We start from the raw sequence: 13,153 nt of genomic DNA, 5'->3' as shown, positions 1-13,153 counted from the left end.
AAAGAAATGTGCTCCAGGCACAAATAAATGTTTACAGCTGAGTTATAAACCGAGAATGGTGGGGCTTAAAACAGACAGGCTGGCAGTGATGGAACTCAAGCTGCAGTGAGACAAATAACGTGATGAGGAGCTGGCCAGCTTGTTTTTGCACATTGGCCCTTCGGAACGGGAAGTCCTGCTTCCTACTGACCTCATCAAGCATCTAGTTAAGAAGAAGTCCTCATTACAGTTTGCCCCAATTCTTAGAAGATAAAGAAGAAAGATAAAGTGGCAGGATTGTCTACCTTGACATTCTGAAGGCAGCCTTTGCCTTTGGGAAATACAGCACCTCATAAGAAGTTGGCAGTCCGTGGAGGCTTGTTAAACGGACTGACTGTGAGACATGATGATGATGTCAGGAACAACAACAAATATTCATGGATCTCTTATTAGTGTCTGACATCCTATACCATGTTGTATAAGTGACATCTCATTTATGCTGGACAGCAAGCTTATGAGGGGGTACCATTCTACAGATGATGACCCAAGAGGCCGAGGGAGGGCAAATGACCTGTTTACATTCACACAGCTGCTAAGTGATGGAGCTGGTGGTTGTATCCCATGAGACCAACCCCAGAGCCCTATATTACAGAGCATTTGTCAATGCAAAGTCACCAAGATTATATTAAACCCAACTCTCAGTCAAGAAGGAAAAATTGATATATTGGTGTTTGGTCTTTCTCCCTAGTCTCTTATAGTTTTTAGTTACAGACAAGTCCAAGGAAAGTAGAAATGGGTTTGTACACAATCAAGAGCAGTCACCAACATTTTCCGTAAGGGGCCAGATAGTAAATATTTTAGGTTTTTGGGGCCATCTAAGCTTGGCGGCACCTACTTAACTCCCCTGCTCCAGAGCAAAAGCAGCCAGGCACAATGAATAACATGGCTGGATTCCAATAAAACTTTAGTTGAATAAATAGACGGCTGGCCAGATGGGGTCCATGAGATACAGTTTGCTGACCCCAGATCTAGAGGATGCCCTGAATGTAAAATGAGTGAGAGGTTTTGAGAATGGTCCATGAAATTCTATTTGGGAGTTTATTCTTTCTTAAGATCAGTGCACAAATTGGCTACATATGATGTGCCCTTTAAAACTTCTTGTACACTTTGCCTCTGGGCCTGGCCAATCAAACTGGATTCCCTTATGCTATCTGACCAGGTCAGAACACTGTATTGAATCTTTGTTCTCCAGGCTTATCTCATCCCAGATATATAGAAAAAGTGCTCCGTGCTCTTGTAATGAAGATGTATGAGTTCATTCCTTTTAACATAGAAATACACTCGAGATGGTGAGTGATTCTGGCAGTCTGTGGGCTCCCTTTCCTTGATGTGAAATCCAACACCCAAATCAACCACATTAAGGTTTAATTGAAAGAGAGAATGGAAAAAGAGAAAAAAAAAAAAAGAACCATGAACAACAACAAATGGAAAAGGGGAGACAAAGCCCACAGAACATATACTCTCCCAACTAATTAATCAAAGGCTTTGCTTCCACTAACATATCCGACTGTGTAGGCTGCCCTGTCTATTAGATTCCTTGCCAAATCTGAGCAGTGTAAACACTCCTAAAGACCAGGTAATGAAATCTCTATCAACGTGCCATCTTAGATGGGACTCACATGCCTGTGTTTTGCTTACATTTTAATTTGTGTCTGCTGGATACTTACCCAGTAATTGCTTAATAAGATTAACCTTCCTGGCAATGTGTGGTGGATTTTGATGAAAACATTATCGGAGTGAAGGATTATCGTATAGCACAAAAAAACAGAGGGGGTGGTATTTAATTAACTTATTGCCAATATATCTTGATTGTCTCTTTGAAACACTGGAGAAGTAGTCGATTGGAATTGATTCAGGTTATCTAAATGTATAGAATTGGCGAGTGCGGAGGAGGTGGGCCACTGAGTAAAGAAATTCAAACCCAGGGTCACTGCCTTTCGAAAGTGTTAGGCGGGTGTGTGAAAATGTAAACCTTCTGAGTTGATTTTAAAACCAAATTTTCAACTTAGGAAGAGATGTGATCTCTTTGGTCACAGGGAAAGTACTGTTTTGGTGTTCAGAAGAAGGTGTTCCGAGTTTTATCTCAGCTTTAAGCGATTTGAAATGCTCAGACTTTATCATAAGAGTTCTCTTGACAAAAGAGACTTCAGGGACTTCCCTGGTACCAGTAGATAAGAATCTGTGTGCCAATGCAGGGAACAGGGGTTCCATTCCCGGTCTGGGAAGATTCCACGTGCGGTGGAGCGACTAAGGCTCACGAGCCACAGTACAGAGCCCATGCGCCCCAACTGTGATGCCTGGGTGCCTGGAGCCTGTGCTCTGCAATGAGAGAAGCCGCAGCAATGGGAAGCCCGTGCACCTCGATGAAGAGGCGCCCCCGCTCGCCACAGCTAGAGAAAGCCCACAGGCAGCAACCTGGGCCCAGCGTAGCCAAAAATAAGTAATTATTTAAAAAACCACTGGACAATGATTTGGCAACCCCTTTGCTGTCTCAGAACTCACTTGGAAAACATTCTTTTGTGTGTGACGTTATGTGACTCACACTGTTTTCAAAAGCAGGTTGCATCTGAGGGGGAAAATTCTGGTCTTTTCCAAGACACTGTGAAAACTGTTCCTTTGTTCATTGAGAGACATCACACTCTTAGTTAGGAGTTGTTCTCTTCAGGGAACCTTCTGTCCTGCTGCTGTGGGAGGCTCAAGTCGGGTGGGGGTTGGAAACAAAGCTTAACCACACTGGGAAAAGAGGCGGACCTTCATTTATGGGAGTTAATGCCTATTGGGGATTTCCTTTTGTGAAGACTGCTATTTTAAAAGTGTGGATAACCTCAGTATGTATGCACACATAAAATATATCCCTGTGCAAAATACATGCATATTCACTTTTCAATGTATATTCTGCACTCTTTTCAAAGGAAGGGGTGCTGATTTGGAGAATAAAGGACACTTGTGGATCAGACATAACAGAGTCTCCCCAAAGCAGTGTTTCTCAAAAAGCAGCGTCACGGACATTTTGGACGGAAAGATTCCTCATCGTGGGAGGCGTTCCTCTGCGCTGCAGGCTGCTTAATTGTATCTCGGCCTCTACCTACTAGATGCCAGTTGCATCTCTTTTAAAAGTGACAATCGAAAAAGTCTCCGGACTTTGTCAGATATGTCCCCAGGGGGCAAAGACACTGCAGCTGAGAACCACTGCGCTAAAGGGAACTCAAGTTACATTTATGGGTGGTCAAGTCCTAGAGGAGAGCAGACTGCAAATCTGGGGCCAAGAAATTTGGCTCCTGGCTTTTGGGTCAGTGAAGACAAAATATACTGTTCATTTTCAGGTCTGGTTTTAGTCACCTGATAATGGAAAGCACATAATTTCATCCTCAGATAAAAACTTTTTCATGCTTACTTAGAGGTAATTCAGTGTTTTGATTAGGATAGATGAGGAGAGTGATTCTTCAAGCCTGGCTCAAAAGATGAAAAAGTCACACTTGAAGCACCAGGACAGCTCAAGAGAGAGTAATTTAAGCAACATTAGCATCTCAGAGATGACTAATGTATACCTCTATGTGAGGTATACACATAGAATCTGGAATCTTCTTTGTGGAAAATGCCTCACCTTGGGAAACCCCAACAACTCCCCTAAAGATGTGCATGACAGAGACCTGAGTTCAAATTTGTACCTGCCTACTTGTTTGATTTGGGGTAAATTTCTTGTTTTCTTTTCTCTCTCTCTTTTTTTGCTGTACCATGCAGCATGCGGGATCTCAATTTCCCCAACCAGGGATCAGACGCGTGCCCCCTGCAGTGGAAGCGTGGGCTTCCAAGCACTGGACTGCCAGGGAGGTCCTGGGGTAAATTTCTAAAACATCCTGGGTCTGTTTCTTCAAGATAAATTTTATCCCTTTAGAGTTATTGAAGTCATTCTGCATTAAACCTAGCACACAATAGGTGCCCAATAAATGTTTCCCTCCCATCACTGAAATCTCTCTCCAGGGTTTTTTTAAAATGTGGAGTGAACTGCCTTGTGAGCTAAGAGGCAGAGTGAAAAATTCTGTGTTTGGATAACCCTTCCAGGCAACCTCTTCCTTTCTTGATTTCTGTCCTGAATCAAGCATCCTTCTCCCCTCACCCACATGCCAACCCACCCCATAGTGCCATTGGCTGCCCTGCGTGCATGCTAAGTCACTGTAGTCGTGGCCGATCTTTTGGAACCCTATGGGCGTAGTCTGCCAGGCTCCTCTGTCCATGGGATTCTCCAGGCAAGAGTACTGGAGTGGGCTGCCATACCACCTTCCAGGGAATCTTCCAGACCCAGGGATCGAACCCACACTTCCTACCTCTTACGGCTCCTGCACTGCAGGTAGATTCTTTACCGCTGAGCCATTGTTGTTCTTTAATTGCCCCACAGTCCCACTCCCCCACCGTTCTGTTTTCTCTCCTCCTTCTTAGCACCTTTTTAGCACCTATTTTTTTTCCTGCAAAAATACAGTTGCCTGATTGCTTTCATAAACATTCCTATTGTCCCCCTTCGATGTTCTGCCAAGAGAAGCTTTGTTCCCGAGTTGTCAAAACTCTTTTCTCTTCTCTCCCGAAGTGGAACCGCTCGGGGTCTTTCCCTTTCATGCCTTGCCAGGCGGCGCTTCCTCCCAGGGGAAGCTGTATCTCTCCCCTCGGGAGAGGCTCCCATCTAGTGTGCCGCCTGCTGCTCTCAGCTTTCCCCATCAGGCAAGACTTCCTCCTGCTGCTTCTGCTGCTGCTGCCCCAGCTGCTGCTGTTGTTGCTGCTCCTGCCCCGGCCTTGAGATGCTTTCAAGTAGCTGCAGAGCGTGCCAGTCGCTGCAGATAGCTTAGGTATGCACATAGCTCCAAGCCGGCACCTTGCCAGCTCCCAGTGGCTCCAGCCAAGCCCAGCTCCCAGACAGGGACAGCAGACAGCTTGGAACAGGGGCACCTGAAAAGGGCAGTTCTTTTTCCTCCCCTTTTCTCCTTTTTTGCATACCTTCCAAGATTTGGATCAGAAAACCTGAACCAGGTGGCGGGGGAGCTCTGACTTTTCCTGTGACCTCAAGAGGGCAAGCTGCAACTGTAACCTCACCTTTGCCTCCAGATGGCATTGTTGCCACATCATCGCTTCCTGGTAAGCCGGTCCTTATCCCATTGTTAAAGGTGTGTCCATCTGCCGGCTGGAGTTGCCAATTGAGTCCGAGCAGATGCATTGCTGCAGGAGAGACAAAGTAATGAAAATATGAATAGATAATTCAGCAATGCAAATGTCAAGGGGGAGGGCCAGGTGCTTTTTCCAAGCGGCTGCCTTTGAAGGAAGCTGCAGTTCAAAAATGGCTTGCCCCAGGCCACAGGGATTAGCTAAATGCAGAAAGCAAGTAGGTCTGGGTGGGCTGGGTTTCCTCCTCCAGTGGAAAGGAAACAGCCTTGCTGATGGTGGGACAGCATCCCTTATGGTTGGGCAGAGGAGAAGGGAGGAAACACAGCCCAGACCTTCCAGAAGTGCCCCTGCAAAGCGGAACATGCCCCTTTGGACTCACCGTGAAGGGTATTCTCTATCCCTCTGGGCCTTTCCTGCTCTCTGGACAGAGTTGTTTATAGACTGCTGGTCCAGGGGCATTGACAAGGATGGTTTTCCTCCAAACTGCTCAAAATCTAAGCCTGTTTCAAATCGAGGCTCCCCAAGTGGGACCAGACTTTTGGTCTGGTTCAGGTGAGACTACACCTGTGTTGAAATACCCATGTAGCCCCCAGTAGCTGCAGTACTCCTTGTTGCTGTTGTTTAGTCACTAAGTCATATCCAGCTCTTTTTCTACCCCACGGACTACAGCCCAGCAGGCTCCTCTGTCCATGGGATGCTCCAGGCAAGAGTACTGGAGTGGATTGCCATTTCCTTTTCCAGGGGATCTTCCTGACCCAGCCATTGAACCCACGTCTCCTGGTTGGCAGTAGTACTGGCCCACGGGAAGAGCCCACCTCCCAGACTATTTCAAACTTTAAAGATAGTTTTCCCTCCCAGCCCTCCTCCTCATCAGTGAGTACCTTTCTGCCTATGGTGGAAAAAGCCAGGGGGTAGCAGTGGAATGGGGTCCTTCTCTAGAAAAAGTACAATGACAATTCCCTGTCTTTCCCTCTAAAATCCTTCCCACTTGCCTCACCCCGACACCTCCCCAGAATACAGAATGAGACAGAGTTCGGAACACTGCCTCTTCTTTGCTAAGCAAACAAGAACGCCTGCAAAACTCTTGCTTCACTCCTAGGCATGCCTCAAGCCTCCAGATACACACTTCTTTCTTGTTGTCCTTGTCATTCTGTCGGTGCCAACTCCCCACATCCCAGGTCACTGAGCAAACTCAATGCCCACCTACGTCTGCTGGTTCTCAGTAAGCTGTTTTTACTGAGCACGAAAGGCAAGTTCACACACCTGCATCCTTTCGAAGTCCGGGTCTAAGAAATGCTTCCTTTGCAAAAACATAAGGAGCTCCCTTCCCTGCATAGTTCTCACCCAGACAATAACCACCCTGTGTCTGTCTGGCATTTCCACCGGACACAGGTTGATGCCGTTGCTATGTTTCCAGCACTGTGGGAGAGAAAGGGCTGTTGACAGCGAAAGGTTCCTAGTATGATGCGGGGATGGGAGAAACAATTAACCACAGGAAACGCAATTAACAATGCTTAGGAAATTGTTCACACAGCAATTAATTCTGCTTGCTTACCACCACCTAAAGTCAGGCTGCATTGTTTTAAGGTTAGAAAACCTATCTTCAAACTTTACAGCTCAGATTGATGGCTGTGGATGAAGGTGGCAAGGTGTCCTTGGGGGCATGTCTGCTTTTTTCTTACACACGCCCCTACCTCATAACCAAGTTTTCTTTCACTACATTCCTCTGAAGTGCACAGCCCACTGTTGCAACTCTTTGAGATGATTCATGCTAATAAGTGACATTCACTGTACACTTTCCGTCTGGGTAACACCTAATTTTCTCCTGCAGTTTATCTATTCTATGTAGGTCACTTACTTGAAGAGACCAGATCCGACTGCCTCAAATAATGACATATTTTCAGCGTACAGAGGTCAGGACATGAGAACTAATTGTGGCAGCTTCAAGATAACGATAGCATCTGATTTGTAATTACCAGGTGAAGGGAGCCAAGGAATTAGCTATTTTTAAATGATTTTTTAAAAAGTTACAACTCATTATTGGGCCTCGCCTCAAGCCGGCTTGCTGCTACATGGGAGATGCAAGGAGGGCCTCTGTGTTTTAAGAGAGACGCAAACACATATTGTAGGTCTAGCTGGGGCCCAGGCCTTACACGATTTTGCCTTTTCACATTTAGAGAAGGAAGCGGAGGGTTCATCAGTCAAAGAGGATAAACAACCTCCCCAGGTGCCTTCTCAATATGGAAACTCTTGTCAAAACTGCTCCCCTCTTGAAGTTGTTGCTGTTTAGTCGCTCGGTCATGTCTGACTCTTTGAGACCCCATGGACTGTAGCCCTTCAGGCTCTTCTCTGTCCATGGGATTTCCCAGGCAAGAATACTGGAGTGGGTTGCCATTTCCTTCTCCAGGGGATCTTCCCAACACAGTGATCGAACCTGGGTCCCTGGCATTGGTAGGCAGATTCCTTACCAGTGAGCCACAGGGAAGTCCCTGTTCCCCTCTCCTGGTATTCAAACTTGCCATTTCAAGGTGCAGAACATGTTTCAGCCATCAGCTTTGGAAGATCAGCAAGCAAGCAATACCCCAATCTTACTGGATAAAGAGAAAACATCCAGGAAACAGTGGCCTCTGTTTGCAAAGATGCCTGCCCCCCGCCCCCTGCTTTTTATCTTGGGTTCTATAGCATCTCTTTATTAAAACAAAAAACGAATTCTGAAAGCAAGAAAACCCCAGGTGGGATGAGAAGGGTTTGGGTTAGAGTATACAAGTAACTTCTCAGAGAACTCCCAGAAGTGAAAGGAAAAATAAAGTGAGAAGAAGATTGGAAAAGGACAAGAGCCAAATCGATGGTGCACAGGCTCTGTCCTCCCAGTAGAAGCCATGTAACTCAAGCTGCAAAATGAAACTCAAGTTTGGGCGTATGTTCTGTTGTTGAATTGAACTTTAACTAAAGAAATGAGAACTATATCAGATGTAGAACCACCTCTTGGTTTTTTCTTTGCGGGGGCGGGGTGGGAAAGTTTGAAACAGACTTTTGCTTGCACTTTTTTTTCCCCTTGGTCAGCTATTCCTTCTCTCTTCCTTGAGTAGGAAAATGAGACTCTCTTTCTGGACTGTGGGGAAGGACCAAAGTGTCCTTAGGATAAAGACTCAGGGGAGCTGTGAAGTAAATGAGTTTCCTGACTAATGAGAATTCTGTTTCTTATTCTGCTACTGATTGGCTTGATGGTGGGGGCTGAGAAATCAGTCTCTCAGTCAGTCTCTCTCTCTACCTTTTGTAAAGGTTTCCCTTTACAGGTAGGATAATGGCTGCTTAGGGCCAGAGGGAGGTTCAGCATCTGCCACCCCCTGAAGACTTAGCAGAATGTCTTGAATATAGAAGACACTCCATAAGCGTTCATTACAATTGGTAATGACACATGGGGGCAGATGTGAAGAGCTGGATTGTAGGATACGGTACTCCGATAAATAAAAAATACATAATATGGATGTGTAAAGGATGGAATGAAACAGTGCTGGCAGTAATACGGACAGGTCTGCGAAGAGAAGCATTTTGATGATTAGGATATTAATACCTGCTGCCGGTCCTTGGATCCCTGCTATAGGCAGCCCCGTGGCAGACATTCTACAGATATTATGTCAAGGCTCACTGCTTACATTCGAGGCGGGTGCTATCATCATGCCCATTTCACAGACAAGGAAGCTGTTGACTATTAAGTATGATCACAGGGGGCTTTTGGAATCCCAGGAGGATTACAACATGAGGTGGTTGGCTGCTTCATACTTCACAGTGATTTGGTTACAAATTCTGGTTTGCAACAGGATCTCAGCCAACCTGGTCTCATAACTCATGATTAATCTCCCTATAGTCTATGAAGTGCCATTTTATTGGGCTGGCCAAAAAGTTCATAACATTTTATGGAAAAACTCAAACGACCATTTTGGCTGGCTCAATATATAGTTAGCATCCTTTCCCTGGGGCTGGTTTACAGCTCCTCACCTTGTTGATTTTTACCACACATGCTGTACACCTTTTCCCTCTGCCACATGATCAGCTTGGGTCTGGAGTGAAGACAGCAAGGCCTGGAGCCATGACTGATCAGTGATAGAATACGGAATGAGTGCCGAAGGGAACTGTTACTGTTGCAAGCAATGGAGAGTTTAGGGCACTTTGTTACAGCAGCATGCTTGAGCCGATCTTGACTGATGCATTTAAGTATACGGGATGTGAGAAATTGTACATTTATACCTTAGGTGTCTGTGCAGACCTAGAGTTATTTACTTACAGGGTCAGGATCCTTTCTAAAAACCAGCTGGGAAGAGTTAGCACATATTTAGCGCCACCGCATTTTTTTCTCTATAAACAACAAGTAGCTCTTTAAACATTAAGTGATGATATCTCCAATTCTGATCTACTCTCAGAATCAGACTTAGAAAGCCAAGAAGACTCAGGGAAGAAGCCCATTGCTTTTTCATCTGAAGATTTTAGGTGAACACTGGTCTCATTGTTTTCTTCCCAAAGACATCTGGATGCAGTGGGGGTGGTCCCCTCCTCTGCTAGCCACAAATGCTCCAGCAGCTCATCCCAAAAGGTCCTGTTCAGGCCATCTGAGGGTCAAGAGTGAAATGAGTTTGGGAGACCCTTTCCCTAATGTTATTCACCCCCTACCGACAGCCAAAATGCACAATTTATCATGATTTGACAGGCTCCACTCCAGAGAGACCCTGGGATGGAACCAGGGGGCTCCACAGGGCAGGAGGGACAAAAGAGGAAAAGCCTCCAAGTAGAAGTTCATGTAATGAAGGGGCAGCTGGGAAACCAGCCACTAAAAACACAATAGGCAAACAGACTCTGAAAGTGTCTCTGGCTAATTGGAGAAAACTTTCATCAAGTACTAAAAATGCACCAAGGCAGGGCCGACAGACCACACACAGACCCCAGATTTCAGCAGGAATAATAAACAGACCTACCTGGAGTGAGGGTACTGTTTTCTCATTGAACTTGCCTGTGTTTGTGCCAGATACGCTCTGATTGAAATACTCAGGGGGAACCAAAGCAAAGGGAAGGTAGAGGGGCTGGTGGCAGGTAAAAGAATTCTCTAGCAACCGCAAGGGCAGGAGACTGGAGGCCTGGAAAAGTGGCAGCTTGGAACGGGGGTTGTCTGAAATAGTAATTAGGCTATGTGTGGGCCCTGCTGGGTGCCACTTAGAACCTTCCATGCTCACTGGCTGGCAGAGGATCAAGTTGACAAGAGGGCCAATCAATATGTCAGCAACGCTTCCCAGAGAGCTGCTCAGCCCCTGCTTGTCAAAGAGGGCAAACACGGGGGCCACGGGGGTTCTGTGTTTGCCGAGCAGGTCCCCAGGAACCGGGGCTATCTTTAAAGATCAGCTTTGTCGATACATAAATGGAGGAAGAGACTGGGCTTTCCTTTTGAAAATGGAAGCCTTCAGGCCAAGCAGAGCTTAGGGAGGGGGCCAGGGAGTTGAGCTCGCCGGGTCTTGTGGCTCAGCCTGCGAGCAGATTCGCAAGGGCCTTAGAGATGACAGCAGAGCTCCTTTGGAGACCAGGCAGGCTGATGGGGAGGGTCAGGGCTGGGTCTCCCCACCCTGACATCAGCAGATCAAGCCAACAATGCCAGGGCTCCTGTGGGAAATGTACCCAATTTGGAAAGGGCCCCTGTCCAGAGGAGAGAAAGAATCAAGGTGGAATACTCTGATCTCTAGTGCACCAATGCTAACCTGGAACTTGCACAGGCAATCTGCAAAAGCACTTCTGCAAGCAGTAGTGAAAATTAACACATGCAAATGAGCCTGCTCAATGATGATGGTGACAATTAACATTTATTTTGGCATGGAGCCAGGTGTTGGGCTAATTACAGTGTTTGCATTATTTATTCATCATTTATCATTCAGCATATATTTATTGAGTACCTAGAGTGTGTTAGGTATGTATTCCTAGGTGCCAGGAATAAAGCCATTTAACCAGACAAATCCTTTGCTCTCATGGAACTTACATTTTAGTGGGAAACAGAAACTAAACACATAAATGAAAAGTAGGGTCCAGGGCTAGGAAATGCCAGGATATGGGGGATGGGGAATGGAACTTTTTTTTTTTTGCTTGTTTAAATATAGCGGGAGACCTGGGTTCGATCCCTGGGTTGGGAAGATTCCCTGGAGCAGGGAAAGGCTGCCCACTCCAGTATTCTGGACTGGAGAATTCCATGGACTATACAGTCCATGGCGTCGTAAAGAGTCAGACACGACTGAGCGACTTTCACTTTCACTTAAATATAGTAGTTTAGTAGTAGTTTTAGTCGCTCAGTTGTGTCCGACTCTTTGTGACCCCATGGACTATGGCTTGCCAGGCTCCTCTGTCCATGGGATTCTCCAGGCAAGAATACTAGAGTGGATTGCCATTCCCTTCTCCAGGAGATCTTTCCAACCCAGGGATCAAACCCAGGTCTTCTGCACTGCAGGCAGATTCTTTACCATCTGAGCTACAGGGAAGATCCTGTTTAAATATAGACCAATCAAAAATAATGTCTATAGTGGGATGGAGAGGGAGGTGGGAGGGGAGTTTAAGAGGGAGGGGACATATGTATACCTATGGCCAATTCATGTTGATGTATGACAGAAACCATTATAATACTGTAAAGTAAAAGAAAAGGGAGTGTCCTCCAGTAAAAGAAAATAAATGAATAAAAATGACATCTGTGATAGGTAACATTTGAGCCAAGCCTTGAAGGAAGGAAGGAAGAAAGCAAGCAAGCAATTTATGATGACATCTGGGGAAGAACACAGAGAAGGCAATGGCACCCCACTCCAGTACTCTTGCCTGGAAAATCCCATGGATGGAGGAGCCTGGAAGGCTGCAGTCCATGGGGTCGCTTAGAGTCGGACACGACTAAGCAACTTCACTTTCACTTTTCACTTTCATGCATTGGAGAAGGAAATGGCAACCCACTCCAGTGTTCTTGCCTGGAGAATCCCAGGGATGGGGGAGCCTGGTGGGCTGCCGTCTATGGAGTTGCACAGAGTCGGACACGACTGAAGCGACTTAGCAAGGTCTGTGGCCTGCGATTTGTTTTGTAAGTGAATACTGAAATGTCTCTGGTCAATAACACTTGGGTAATTACATCTCTGGTCAATAATGTGGTAAGTGACTAGCCCAAGATCCAGAGCCAGTAAATGGGAAGCCTGAGATTCTGACTGAGACACGTGTACCTGCAGAGTCGACCACCATGCCCTCCAGCCAGTGACTCCCTCCACCAAGTCCTGACTGGAGGCCACTGGGCCCTCTGAGTTCTTTAAATGAACCACGGCTTTGCCAAGACGGAACAAGTCAGGTGGGCTACAGAATCTCTTCCTAAATATTGTCAAGGCTCACTCGGGAACAGACACCTCCTTTTGTAAGTAGTGATTAGTCTTCTATAAATATAAAAAAACCAGTGTGCTATTTAACTTAAAGGAATGGCCATTGTCTGGAGAAAATAAATCTGTGTGGCAACTTCAATTTACAGTCTGACTGCCCAACCATCAATATGTTTGGTGACTTTTTCCAGGGTCGGTTTGCTTATCATCCTTTGGGGATGCGGTAGACGACAGCATGTCTTCCTACTTGAAGGGAGGGGTTGCTGCAACGTATTAATTATCCTTTTGAGGAAGGCTGTTAGTGCCAAAATGACCTTCTGCCTAAAAGAAGAGCTGCAAACAAAACCGTGAGAGAGAACATTCTTGGAAATGCCTAAAGTCTTAAAGGAGTTTTAAACAATTAAATCTTAAAGGAGTTTTTTTTTTTTTTTTTTTTTAATCCCTTTCAAACGGCCATGGTGGAGTGATTTCTTTTATTTTCGCCCTACTGTACTGTGATACACTGAACGGAATAAACTTTCAAAGCACTGCAGGGAAGTTACGCCCACAAATCCCTTTACTACTAATGGGATTTGTGCACCTATCTCCCA

At 45.9% G+C, this 13,153-nt stretch overlaps 1 protein-coding gene across 3 annotated transcripts in view; it reads right to left on the bottom strand.

The window, feature by feature from the left end:
* The window catches only part of LOC133251611 (teneurin-2), a 764,810-nt gene that overhangs the window by 242,301 nt on the left and 509,356 nt on the right, over positions 1-13,153 (bottom strand). For all 3 annotated transcript variants that reach the window (XM_061424270.1, XM_061424271.1, XM_061424273.1), the window contains one exon: positions 5,122-5,244. In XM_061424270.1, the coding sequence (XP_061280254.1) occupies positions 5,122-5,244 (123 nt within the window). The remainder of the gene's footprint in view (positions 1-5,121; positions 5,245-13,153) is intronic.

The sequence above is a fragment of the Bos javanicus genome, chromosome 7, assembly GCF_032452875.1.
Source record: "Bos javanicus breed banteng chromosome 7, ARS-OSU_banteng_1.0, whole genome shotgun sequence".
NCBI classification, from domain to species: domain Eukaryota; kingdom Metazoa; phylum Chordata; class Mammalia; order Artiodactyla; family Bovidae; genus Bos; species Bos javanicus.
The sequence above is the reverse complement of the archived record's forward strand: the minus strand, read 5'-3'. Positions and strand labels throughout refer to the sequence as shown.